Source organism: Bubalus kerabau, chromosome 8, assembly GCF_029407905.1.
Source record: "Bubalus kerabau isolate K-KA32 ecotype Philippines breed swamp buffalo chromosome 8, PCC_UOA_SB_1v2, whole genome shotgun sequence".
Classification (NCBI taxonomy): domain Eukaryota; kingdom Metazoa; phylum Chordata; class Mammalia; order Artiodactyla; family Bovidae; genus Bubalus; species Bubalus kerabau.
In genome coordinates, this window is record NC_073631.1 from 113,889,770 (window position 1) to 113,902,950 (window position 13,181).

At 36.8% G+C, this 13,181-nt stretch overlaps 1 protein-coding gene across 1 annotated transcript in view; it reads left to right on the forward strand.

The window, feature by feature from the left end:
• The window catches only part of LOC129658456 (contactin-associated protein-like 2), an 836,688-nt gene that overhangs the window by 515,746 nt on the left and 307,761 nt on the right, over positions 1–13,181 (forward strand). The window contains exon 5 of the mRNA XM_055589413.1: positions 11,978–12,181. Coding sequence (XP_055445388.1) covers positions 11,978–12,181 — 204 coding nt within the window. The remainder of the gene's footprint in view (positions 1–11,977; positions 12,182–13,181) is intronic.

Genomic DNA, 13,181 nt, shown 5'->3' on the forward strand with positions numbered 1-13,181 from the left:
TGGCTGTGTCTAACCTTTATCAACATGATTGGGTGGTTAGCTGCTCTCGGGGAGGTCTTTGCTCTCTCTGCTTCTGCACTGTCTTCTAACCTGCTAATCCTGCCACATCAATATAGGGGTTACCTTTCCAAGATGCTGGTCCTATGCCTTCCCCTTAGGACACCATAATTAAACACTTAGGCCCGTATCTTCCATATGAAGCAGTAGACCCTTCATCTTCCAATTTAAACCTTTATAGGACTCATGAACCTTATATATCAAACTCAGGCAGAACTACTGAGCTCTTTAAGGAAACTGCATATGCTCTTCCCCTATCTGTCTGGATTTTTCTTAATCTTAACTTTCTTTTAATAAAGGAGCTCCTCTATTAGTTCTTTAATAAAACTCACCTCTGTTCCTCAGTAGTCCCACTTTCTTGGTACAATAACATGGGTGTAGAGGATATTTCAGTGAATGCTAGTTGACATCAGAAATTTCCTAGTGACTTCTCAAATTCTCTTTTTTTCAGATCTAAGGGATAACTCTTACCAATAATCTTAAGATTTTTTTTTTCTTTTTTGGTTTGGCCAAATTTTTTCTATTTCTTTTCTTAATTATAGTAAAAAGGTTTTCTGTAGAAAATATTTTGGAATATAGATTATTTGAGATATAGGAAAGCTGATACTCAGTTGGTAGAGAATCGGCCTGCAATGCAGGAGACCCCAGTTTGATTCCTGGGTTGGGAAGATCCACAGAAGAAGAGATAGGCTACCCACTCTAGTATTCTTAAGCTTCCCTTGAGCTCAGCTGGTCAAGAATCCACCTGCAATGCAGGAGACCTGGGTTTGATCCATGGGTTGGGAAGATCCCCTGGAGAAGGCAAATGCTACCCACTCCAGTATTCTGGCCTGGAGAATTCCTCCAACTGTATAAGTCCTTGGGGTCACAGAGTCAGACAAGACTGAGTGAGTTTCGCTTTCTTTTATTTCAAAGCCAACAAGGGTATCTTGAAATATGGTATATTGATTGGAAATTTAAGGTATAGTAAGGCCAACATATCAGGAAACAACTGTCATTGAAAAGGTAGTTTATTATTAAACTTCTGAGGAGGAGAGGGCAGGTCTACCCTGGGGGGGATGGGGAGGGCAGAGAGGTTGGGGGAGGATGGAAAAAAGCCTTCATTGTGGTTTCCACAGGAAGGAATAGGTGAGGCCAAGTAAGCTGGTTAAGGATTGGCTAGTTTGAATAATTTCAGAGGCTCTGGGACAGGGGGCCTGTCCCTGGTTATTTGGTTCCTGACCCTGGAGTGATTAGGGCAGATGGATAGTGGCCTGGAGGGTAAGAGCCAGAGAGAGGAGATAGCTAGGCTGTGGACTCTTGACTGGTTGGTCTGTATTTGGAGAACATCCTTAGGAACTGGCTCACTCTTGGAGTCATCAGCAGGGCCCTGCATGTCAACACATTAACATATAGAAAACGGAAGTGAGTGAGTGAAGTCGCTCAGTCAAGTCCGACTCTTTGCAACCCATGGACTGTAGCCTATCAGGTTCCTCCGTCCATGGGATTTTCCAGGCAAGAGTACTGGAATGGGTTGCCATTTCCTTCTCCAGGAGACCTTCCCGACCCAGGGATTGAACCCTGGTCTCCCACATTGTAGGCAGATGCTTTACTGTGTGAGCCACCAGGGAAGCTCCAGAAAATGGAAGACATGGTTAATACTGAGGGGAAAGTGGATGCTAGCCCTGGTAGCTCTGAGAAATTTCCAGGATGTGACACCTCTTTCACCATTCCCCTTGTATTTATGTGGATTGTCTATCTTTTCCTAAGCATTGTATAAATTACCAGGAAAACAGTGCTTCAAAACACATTGCTATATCAACTTACCATCCCTTAGCCAATTTAGTAATGAAATTTGGATCCAACACTGACAACAGTATTTTCTTGGAACCAAAAAAAGTAAGTTTAACTGAGTAATGATTTTAAAAAATCTGAGATAAGTGTTGAGACTAATTCTTATTAAGAAACGTTCTGGGAGATTTCTTGATGTCTGGTTCCTTTCTTCATTAGTGGAAGATGTATTTAGTACTTATAGTTCTAAAGTTTAATAGTCTTATAGTTTGATACTTATAGATAGTATTTTCCTTAGCAGAAAAATAGATTATGTATGGTAAAAAACTGTAGAGCTCTTTTCAGTAAAGAGTAATATTATCACAGAGAAGACAGGTCTAATTTGTTTGACTCTTTGATTTATAAAAATAAATAAGAATAGCTTCAATATGGATTTATTACAAATAGATTTTATGCTAATGTTTAATGATAATTTTCAGAAATTGCTTATTACCTCTGCATTATTAGATGTATCAGAACTGTGACCCTGTTCTCAAGTGGATCACTCTGATTTTCTGATGTCCTCTGCGTGTGTAAATGACCATTTGTCTTAAATGCATTCAGTTTAAAGACATATATATATATATATACTATATATATATATATATATATATATACTATATATATATATATATATAGTATTTAAACTCATACTGTAGTCAAATGCTTTAAATGTTGACTTATTAAAAATAACTCCAGAATGAGTGTAATGAAAGCATTTGATGTTTTAAGTTATTTATTTATATCAGAAATATACAATTATGGTATTGACATAAGTGCCGATCATTAAAACATATATGAGTCGGTACTCTCAGAGAACAGACTGCATTGCCCCAGGTATGGTTTTGAAGGAAGGTGGGAACAGAGGAATTCCACTTTTGCGTGTTGTCGCAAATATCAGTGATGTTTAAATCAGTTTAAGTGTTTATCGGGGTTTCCCTGGCAGTTCCGTGGTTTAGACAAGACGTTGTGCTTCCACTGCGGGGGTCATGGATTTGACCCCTGGTCAGGGAACTAAGATCCCACATTCCCTGTGGTGTAGCCAAACAGTAAATAAGTTAAAAAAAAAATAAAAACAGAAAAGTGTTTATTGTGTTAAGAAATACAAAGTAGAAGAATCCATCCGGAAGCTGTACCTTAGAAAAGCTTAAAGTCCACAGAGGAAATCAGATCCATAAAGAGATACTTTCAATATGAGAAGTGGTATGATAAATATCTAAGGGTGATGTGTGTGTGTTCAGTCATGTCTGACTCTTTGTGACCCCATGGACCATAGCCCGCCAGGCTCCTCTGTCTATGGGATTTTCCAGGAGAGAGTACTGGAGTGGGTTGCTATTTCCCACTCTAGGGGAGAGTCCTGACTCAGGGATCGAATCTGCATCTCCTGCATTGGCAGGCAGGTTCTTTACCACTGAGCCACCTTGGAAGCCTCTGTGGATGAGGGCTGTTGACACAAGGGAATTTGTCTAGTAGGTAAGCTTTATCTGAAACTTAGAAGATGCTTAAACAATAATAAGCATAAATTTAGTTTTTTTTTTTTTTAAATAGCTCTTCATTGAAGGAAGGGAACTTAGCATGAGGAAAGGAAAATTAAATTAGGTGAAATTAGCAAAGGATCCAGGAGGTTTACAAGAAGAAAGGTGGTGCTAAAACGCAAGAGTGTCAGGAACGCAGCTCTATCCCTGAGGGCCTTGCAGGCCACACTGAAGAGTTTTTCAGTAGAAGAGTTTATTTCAAAAGATCTTTTTAGCTTCTGTATGGAGGATAGAGTTAAGGGTAATAAAACTGGAGGCTGGGAGTTGCTCATTCACGATGTTAATGCAATGGACTGTATGTGAGGTGATGGGGACCTGGTGGCAGTGCATATAAAAAGTCAACTATGTGTTTGAAAAACATGGATGTACTAAATTTCATTAGACGTGGAACTAACAGAATGTAGGTCCCCAAGACAGGGAGGAGCTAAAGAAAGGCCCAGAGCTCTGTCTTGAGTGACTGTATAATGGATATAAGGCCTGGAGGAAGAATTATGTGTTGAGCAAGTCGAGTTAGACATGCCTGTGGAAAGGCCATGTGGATATCAGAGTCCAAATGTTATGGATAAATGATATCAGGCACCTCTGATGTGATTGTTGTTGCTCTGTCATGAGCTATCAAGCACTTAAGGGCAAAGCAACACATTTTAAAGAGAAATATTGCACAAAATGTGAGATGCTGACCTTCCTGGAAGAGCCTTTATGGTTTTTATTTTATTTTTCCCCAAGTAGAAGTGATTTTTTTGAAGTCTATATCTAGATTATTTTTCAAAGGATTTGAAGAAGGCTCGTTTGCTCCTGTTACTCTAAATTAGCTGTTATTGACCTTTTGGAATCTATTAACTATTTATATTTAAACCACAGATATATTGAATGAAAAGGGCAGCAGGTTAGAAGAAGGAGATTAATCAAATAGAAACAGTCTGCATATGTGATGAGATGGACAAGGTTCTATCCCAGTTAATGTCTATCAATTAGATAGACATTAAATAATGTTTAAAATAATGGCATGAATTTTTTCCCTCCGCCACAAAAAATGTAGCATAAAATCACCATTTTTTTCTCTATAAGTTGAAACCTTGGCTATATTAGTAGTTATGGCACCAAAGTGAATCAGAGTGATTCTTGAAATTTTGTCCATTCTTATGATTCAAATTGTTAAAGAAAAAGTTTAAAATAATAGTGTTTATTATACTTTAATGCACTGAATATAGTTGACAATATGCAATCATTTAACAAATACTTAATGAATATAGACGAAGGCACTGTTCTAAGTACTGAGCTTTTTTTGTTGTTATTCAGTTGCCAAGTCATATCCGATTCTTTGCAACCCCATGGACTGCAGCATGCCAGGCTTCCCTGTCCTTCACTGTCTCCCAGAGTTTGCTCAAACTCATGTCCATTGAGTTGGTGATGCTGCCCAACCATCTCATCCTCTGTTACTGCCATTCTCCTCCTACCCTTAATCTTTCCCAGCATCAGGATCTTTTCCTAGAATTGAGCTTTTCCAAATAATATGTTAGGTAGAAATAAATGCTATGAAGAAGAAGGGTGGTGAGTGAATATAGAGATGAAGATGATGACGTGGTATTTTGCAAAGAAAGGTCAACATATCTAGAATATTGACTACTGATTTTAAAAAGAATATGTAGATTTGCATCTATGTAAAAGCTGGCAAAACTAAGCAAATTCCACCTTCTAGTGTTTTTCAACTTTAGTTTCAGAGATGCATTTCAAACTCTTGAATGTGACTTGGGTATTTATTTATATACATTACATAATGTTAGATTTCATAGTAACTCATTAACATGCATCTCTACTGATATCTTTAAGCAGTTAAAGTGCTTTAATTAAGAATTTTGGAAATTGAAAGTAAGGAAATAATTATTCCAGTGCTCAGGAATCTCACTGCAAGAATGTTCATTATAGAAATGTTTGGATTTGTAGAAAACCAGAGATAACTTAGATGTACAAAAAGTATTTTGCTATCTATGTGGTGTGATTGTAACTAATTTAAATTGAATTGTTTTTGTATTTTATATGACATAAATTTTTACAGTGAATACATATTAATTTTATGATAATGAAACAAAAATTACTTTAAAATATTAAGCCCTATGCATTACCACACAAATATTAACAAACACTTCAACGTATTTAAGTGGTAATCAGTAATCACTTAAATAAATATTAGCAATTATTATGGCCTTTAAAAATCGCTGTTTATGCAAAAACATTTGATTAAAATGAAAAAAGCTTCAAAATCATTGCAAATCTTTATGAAATAGATAACTAGGTAACGGTTTATGAGTTTTTATTCTTTTTCATTGAATATTTGTTTTGTGGAAGAATAGATCATGTAGATGATGACAACTATATTTATTTGTAGAAATTGTATCATGTATAAAGTAAAAAAAGAAATACCTGCAAGCTTCTCAGTGCCATGCAACAGTGAAAGAAATGGCGGCTCCTTGGGAAAATGGCTGATTGTAGGTCTGGGGCAGAAGAAAATGCAAGATGAGCTTAGGGCATCATATAGTGGCAGAAAGAGAGAAGAGAAAGTAGAAAGCAAGAGGCTGAGGAGGACTCAGAAGAGGAGGAAGAGGTGGGGAGGGGAAGAGAAGGGGGAGGGAGGGGGCTGACGTGTAAGAAGAAGAGAAGGAGGGGGAAGGGCAGGAGAGGGCCACAGGGGGCTAATCCTGATACATGGACAAAGGAGCCAACCTCTAAGAGTTCCCAGTGGCTAAAAACATGGGACCATTTGAGCAAGTATTGAATTAAAGTCAAAGAAGAAATAAACATGCACAGTCCCATAATTATATAAATACATGTTTGAATGAATGAATCATTGTTGTCAATCGCTAATAAGTCATGTCTGACTTTTTCTGACCCCAGGGACTGCAGCATACCAGGCTTCCCTGTCCTTCACTATCTCCTGGAGTTTGCTCAAACTCATGTCCATCGAGTCAGTGATGCCATCCAACCATCTCATCCTCCATTAACCTCCTCTCCTCTTGCCCTGAATTTTTCCTAACATCAGGGTCTCTCCTAGTGAGACAGCTCTTCACATCAGGTGGCCAAAGTATTGGAATGAATGAATAAATATAAGAAATCTTCCTTACAGAAGAATTCTAAGTAATATATGTAGATAAACGCCCCACTCCAGGAGGTGGAACTTAATTCTCCTCACCTGAAACGTAGGCTGGACTTGGTGACTCGCTTCCACAGAATGAAGTATGGAAAGGGGAAAATAGTCACTTTAGAGTGAAGAAGCATGGCAGACATCACCTTGATCAGTATCACTTCTGGAAAGTCATGTTGCCATTGCGCCTCGCCGGATAGGGAGTGATGAAGACACGCCAACTCCAGGCTTTTTTCCCCAAACAATACCAGTCTTGTCCTAAGAAAACTACAGACCAAGCCTGACTGAGAAGGATTCTGCAAAATATAACCTGACCAGTACTCTTCTAAAGTGTCAAAGATGTGAAAGACAAAGAACGACTGAGGAAATATCACAGATTGGAGGAGTTTCAGGAAGCTAAGTAATGTGAGAGCTGGACCGTAAAGAAGGATGAGTGCCAAAGAATTGATGTTCTCAAATCGTGGTGCTGGAGAAGATTCTTGAGTTCCCTGGACAGCAAGGAGGTCAATCCAGTCAACCCTAAAGGACATCAACCCTGAATATTCACTGGAAGGACTGATGCTGAAGCTGAAGCTCCTATATGTTGGCCACCTGATGCGAAGAGAGACAACTCATTGGAAAAGACCCTGATGCTGGGAAAGATTGAAGGCATTAGGAGATGGGGGCAACAGAGGATGAGTTGGTTGGATGGCATCACCAACTCAATGAGTTTGAGCAAACTCCAGGAGATAGGAAGGACAGGAAAGCCTGGTGTGCTGCTGTCCATGGGGTTGCAAAGAGTCAGTCACTACTTTGGATGATAACAAAAATGAAATGTGAGATCCTGGACTGGATCATGGAATAGGAAAAGCAAACAAACAAATTTGTGACAACTGGTGAAATCCAAATATAGTGTATATTTCAGTGAATAATGATATACTTAACTTACGTCTTGGGGCTTCTCCAGTGGCTGAGTCATAAAGAATCCGCCTGTGATGCAGGAGATGTGACTTTGATCCCTGGGTCAGGAAGATCCCCTAGAGAAGGAAATGGCAACCCATTCCAGTATTCTTGCCTGGGAAATCTCGTGAACAGACAAACCTAGTAGGCTACAGTCCATGGGGTCACAAAAGTGTCAGATATGACTTAGTGACTAAATCACAACAACCAAGTTATGCCTTAGACTTCACAAATGTACTCAGTTATATAAAATGTTAATGTTAGGGGAAGTTGGGTGGAGAGTGTGTAGGAACTCACCATTGTATCTTTGCAACTTTTCTTTAAATCAAAAATTATTCTAAAATAAAAAGTGTATTAAAAAGAAAACTGTAAAACAGATTCTCATTGAAGAAATCAGACCTCCAAATGATCATATATTTTTAGCGAATTAAAATCCTGATTTGGAAGAAAACAATGAGATTAAAAAAAAAATAAACATAGTGTTCAGTAACAAAACTATATGGACTATGATCCTTCTGTGTATCTAATTGTCACCCACCAAGCTCCTCTGTCCATGGGATTTTCCAGGCAAGAATACTGGAGTTGGTTGCCATTTCCTTGTCCAAACTGCATATATACAAATTAAAATAATCATAAATGTAAGTGGATATTTCATGAAAATAGAATCGTCCCTTTATTTTTCTTGTTTAAATCTTCCTATTATTCTAAGTTTTCTATCAGGAAATATTTAAGAGGAAACAGGAAAACAAAAGTATTTTCCAAGTATTTGTTTACTTTGTGGTGCTGTACACAAATACATTTTAATTTTTTCAACTAAATAGATAAATTCTATTTCAAGTTATATACATTCTTACCTTATTCTAAGTACCTTGCTGCATGAAGATCATTAAAATATATTAATTTACTAAAACGTTCAGGTTTGCACATTATAAACACATTGTCAGGAACACATTTTGAACCATGATTAAATGAAACTACATTCTCCTTGCTCTTTCCCTTCCCCACCCTCTCTCTAAATACACACACACGCACACTCACGTATATGGAATAATATATAGATCATTCCATACATTAGAGAGAGCGAGAGAGAGAAAATCCAGAAAGATGCACCAACCTGTCACCCACTTAACACTGCTGATCTCTTGTTTTGGGGATTCACTTTCTACATTCTGTGGAAATGTATTGTTTTATTTCTTATTGTTTAAGAATGTTGTTTAATTTCTTTTTTAACAATAAACATATATTACATTTGTAGTAAAAATTAGCAAGGGCGCTTTTTAAAATCGTAAAATCTTTAGATGAAAAACACTTTTCCAAAATATCTCATCTGAGTATGTACAAACTCAGAGAAACTGAAGGGTAAGTAACAATGAAATTAAAAAAGAAAAAGCTTTCTCTACTATGATGATTTGATGAATTGGACACACTCCAACCTCTCTGAGTTATTGTTAGAAACAAAATCATGGAGGCACTCTGATTTTGCATTCACTTTTTGACTAGCCATACTGTAGCTCAGATTGCTTAAACAGCTCAACCACACGTTTAATCACTGCAGAGAAAACTTTATTCTAAGGAGTGAAAAGCAATCAGGGTAATAGGGGGAAAAGTGTGGCTTATCCCAAAATAAGCACAATGTATTATTAGATGTCAAATGAAATTGTAATGTATGTTGTAGGAAAAATAACTAAACTCTGATAGATTTTTACAATATCTCGGAGACTCTTAAAAGTATATGGTGTATGTTTATGTATAAATTATATACCATAGATTACTTCTGGGAATTTGTAGTTTCAAAGCCAACTCTGAGTTCACATCCATAGGCTAACTTTGTGCAAGCATTTAACCCATTCCTGGAAGAACAGCTTGGATGTGGTAAGGTGAGAGACCTGGCTCAGAGAGTACTATATGTTTTTCAGCTGACCAATGACCACCTGTAAGATGAGATTTGATCCTCATGAATAACATTTCTTCATGTTTTTGTTATTATCCTAGGACTGTCTGAAGGGAAAAACATGCTCGTCCTTCCTGTCACTTTTTTCATTTGCATAAAACTAAGGAAGAAAGGCATCAACACTTGTATAAATCACTATTCTGTGCCCAAAACTGAATGTAGATTTTGAGTTAGGAGAAAACACGGGAGGGGTGAATTCCTTCCTCTGTCTAAGCTCTGGGAACATTTACTTCCTAAGAGATGAATGGGGAATGTTTGTTGTCAATTAATATATATTGGAGGTATATAAAATGATGATGTGTCTGTTATTCAACTGTCAACTGATATGAAACTGACTGCAGAATTACTTTCTGGGATTCAGAATTTACTCCCTCCTTCTGACTTTTTTGTTTATGCACTTTGCAAGACAAAAAGTAATTTCTGCCAACTGCTGGATTATAAATTCAACCTGGGATCTGATAATCAGATTCCACTTTTTCTCTGTTTTATCTCTCATCACAGATGATAAAGATAGTGCAATTGGAATTCAGCTGTGACAGTATAGATGATTAAGCTAAAATCTAATTGGCTTTGCAGTGTTAGCAGAAGCCAAAATTTAATGTCTGCTTTTTTTCCTCCATAGTAAAATAAACCTCTGTGATTCACAGTCTCAGAACAGAATTCCGTTGATTAAGAAAGTCTTTTTATGACTGTATAAAGTCTTATAGTAAATAATTGACTGTGAGAATTAAAACAAAGTTCCAAGTTATGTTTTTCCCTGTGAACTTTTTAGAATGCAATGATTCTCTGAACTGTCACTTAAAGTCAGAAATGTTTTTGCTAACAAGATATATCATATTTTTAAAATATTCAAAGTCTATTGATTTGAAGGGAAAACTTAGAGATACTTTTAAGCAATATTTGAAATAAGTGGATTTGTGACAGTTCACTTTATGGCATTAGTTAAGAGCAAAACTTATGCTGGCAAATACCGCACAGAAAAAAGAGTGAATATAACCTCTGGTAGCTCCGCACCTTCACCACCATGATGTAGCTGGCTATTGTTACTGTTACCAGGATCCAAAATATTCCCCAGACTGATTGAAGCTAACAAGAGAACTAGGATGTGTGATAAGAAGATATTTATGCCAGGTTTTCCACTTGCTGTTAGTTTTTCTCCAGTGTCTCTCTGTCTGGGTTCTCTGGCACAATCTTACCCCAAACTAGAGGCAGGCTTCATCCTGGCTTATAATCCTGAGATAATTAGAGCTATTGAATGTGATTAGGTTTCCAGTGTGACTAGGTTTGACCAAGAGACACGGACTCCATCCCTGGGTTGGGAAGATCCTCTGGAGGCGGAAACGGCAACCTGCTCTACCAGCTTCTTGCCTGGAAAGGGCAAGAGGAGCCTGCTGGGCTGTTGTCCGTATTGTTGGAAAGAGCTGGACACGACTGAACACACATACCATCATCATTTTTAGAGCCAATGTGACTCGGTTTTTTTACAACTTTAAAAGCTAAAAGTATTCTTATTGAAAAAGGTCTGATTAGGGTGACTAAGATTCTTGTTTGTACTTAAAATTTGATCTGGATTATTGCAGTTCATCACTGACCCATTCTGTGGGTTGGCAACCCATGAAGCAACAGTGCATAATAAATAAGACCATTTCATTTTCTTTTCCTGGTGTGAATAAGAAACAGTTACTATACTGTTGCCCACTATCCTCTGTTTCTGAGGGTGGGAAAAAGTTGTTCATACTTTGTTAAAGTTTATATAATTTCATGTTTTCAATGAAATTCCTTAAGATCAAATAACATCTACTCACAGCATAGATTAGATTTGTGTTCTTCTAATCACATATGGGTGAGACTGTCTTTTTTTCAGAGTAGTTGAGAACATGGGCAACACACTTCTCTATTGGAAAGGCAAGGGGTTAATAAGGAATTTGAAATAGACGTGAACCCTAAGAGCAAGGGATAAAGCAAGTTAAAGCTCAATTCACTATAAACTCTAGTTACTACCATAAAGTTTACTGAAAATGTATTAGAATGTAAAAAATATTAGAAAATGAGTATACAACAAACTCTGCCTTCTAAGATCCTTTATTATTATGTCATAGAAAAGAAAACTTATTAACAAAATATATATTTAAAATCATGAACACTTAGCCTCATTTAAGAAGGAAAATATTAAAGTCTCATAATATCTCAGGGATTAACAGTTTTACTTTTCCGGTAAACTCCAAATTTCTAAGTCAAAATTTTGAAGCATATAAGTCATTGATGGAACTTATGTTATTAGTATGACAGTTGAAGAAAGAGTTTTAAATTGTTAAGGGTTTTCTATCATCATTCTGTATGAGTCCTTTCCATAAAATCCACTTCAAGACACAGAATAAAACAAAAATAGAAAGAGAAGAAGAACCCAGGACTAAAGAGTTTTCAAGAAAAAAACCCTTTTTTTGTCATTTATTCAGTGCAGACACCCATTGGAAGAAGATATACTTCACACTGAAGGTCAACATTCAATAACAAAACTAAAATGTTATTTATTTCTTCTTCTTTTAGGGGCTGATGTTATCAACTTCGATGGCCATGTTGTGTTACCATATAGATTCAGAAACAAGAAGATGAAAACGCTGAAAGATGTCATTGCCTTGAAATTTAAAACTTCTGAAAGTGAAGGGGTAATCTTACACGGGGAAGGACAGCAAGGGGATTATATTACTTTGGAACTCAAAAAAGCCAAGCTGGTCTTCAGTTTAAACCTAGGTATGTTCTGATTTTTGACACCATTCCTTCCATTTATTGGTATTCCTGTTAGTTAAATGCTAATGGTCTTTAATCCTTAAAATGTAAATTATAAAAAGAGTTCACATTATGTTGTTGTCAATTCATTTTTAATTCATAGTGCTTGATATATATTTATATACATACTCATTTGTAAATATGTTATCAACACCTGTTCTATGCAGTTACAATATTAGCATTTGGCATTCAGCTGGACACTGTATTATCTATTATTTTAAAACAACTAAATCAGAAGAAATGACCTCAAATACTGATGAGTAGTATGAAATCAATTAAATAAGCTTGATGTGATAAAGGATACTGTATAGGCAAGGGGGTAAATATTAGAATATGTAGTGAGGAAAGTCCTCTCCAAGAAGATATTCATGATGAGGTTTCAGTGATGACAAAAACAAGCCCTGAAAATATCTGGGACAAAGCAGTTGAGAAAGAATCATGAGAAACTAAGACCCAATCTGCCCAAGGAACAAGATGAGGAGGCTAGTATGGGTATTCATAGGATAGAAGATGAAATTAGATGTTATTTTAAGAATGGGAAGCTGTTGGTAGACTTTAAACTATATGGCCTCATGATCTTATTTTTAGAAAGGTACTGAGACTTCTGTAAGAGAAAATGCTTTCATTAACATGAGTCACAGCTGGACTTCTGCTTGGTGTAACTGAGAGATGACCACTGCTTGCATAGGTGGCTTTCAGGGGAGATGTAGAAAAATAGACTCACCTGGGAGATGGTTTTGGTTGTAAAGTTAGTATGGTTTGTAATTAATGGAGTATGGAGTAAAAAAGAAAGGGAACATATAAAGAATGACCCTAGGGTATGGCTTGAGTTCCAAATAGACATTTGTACCATTTATAGAAATACAGAAAGCCTTATTTTCTCTTCAGTTTCTTCTAACGGAGGAGTACTAATTCCTTCCAATAGAGAAAGTCTAGAGATCTGTTGGGACATGGTGCATTTTTG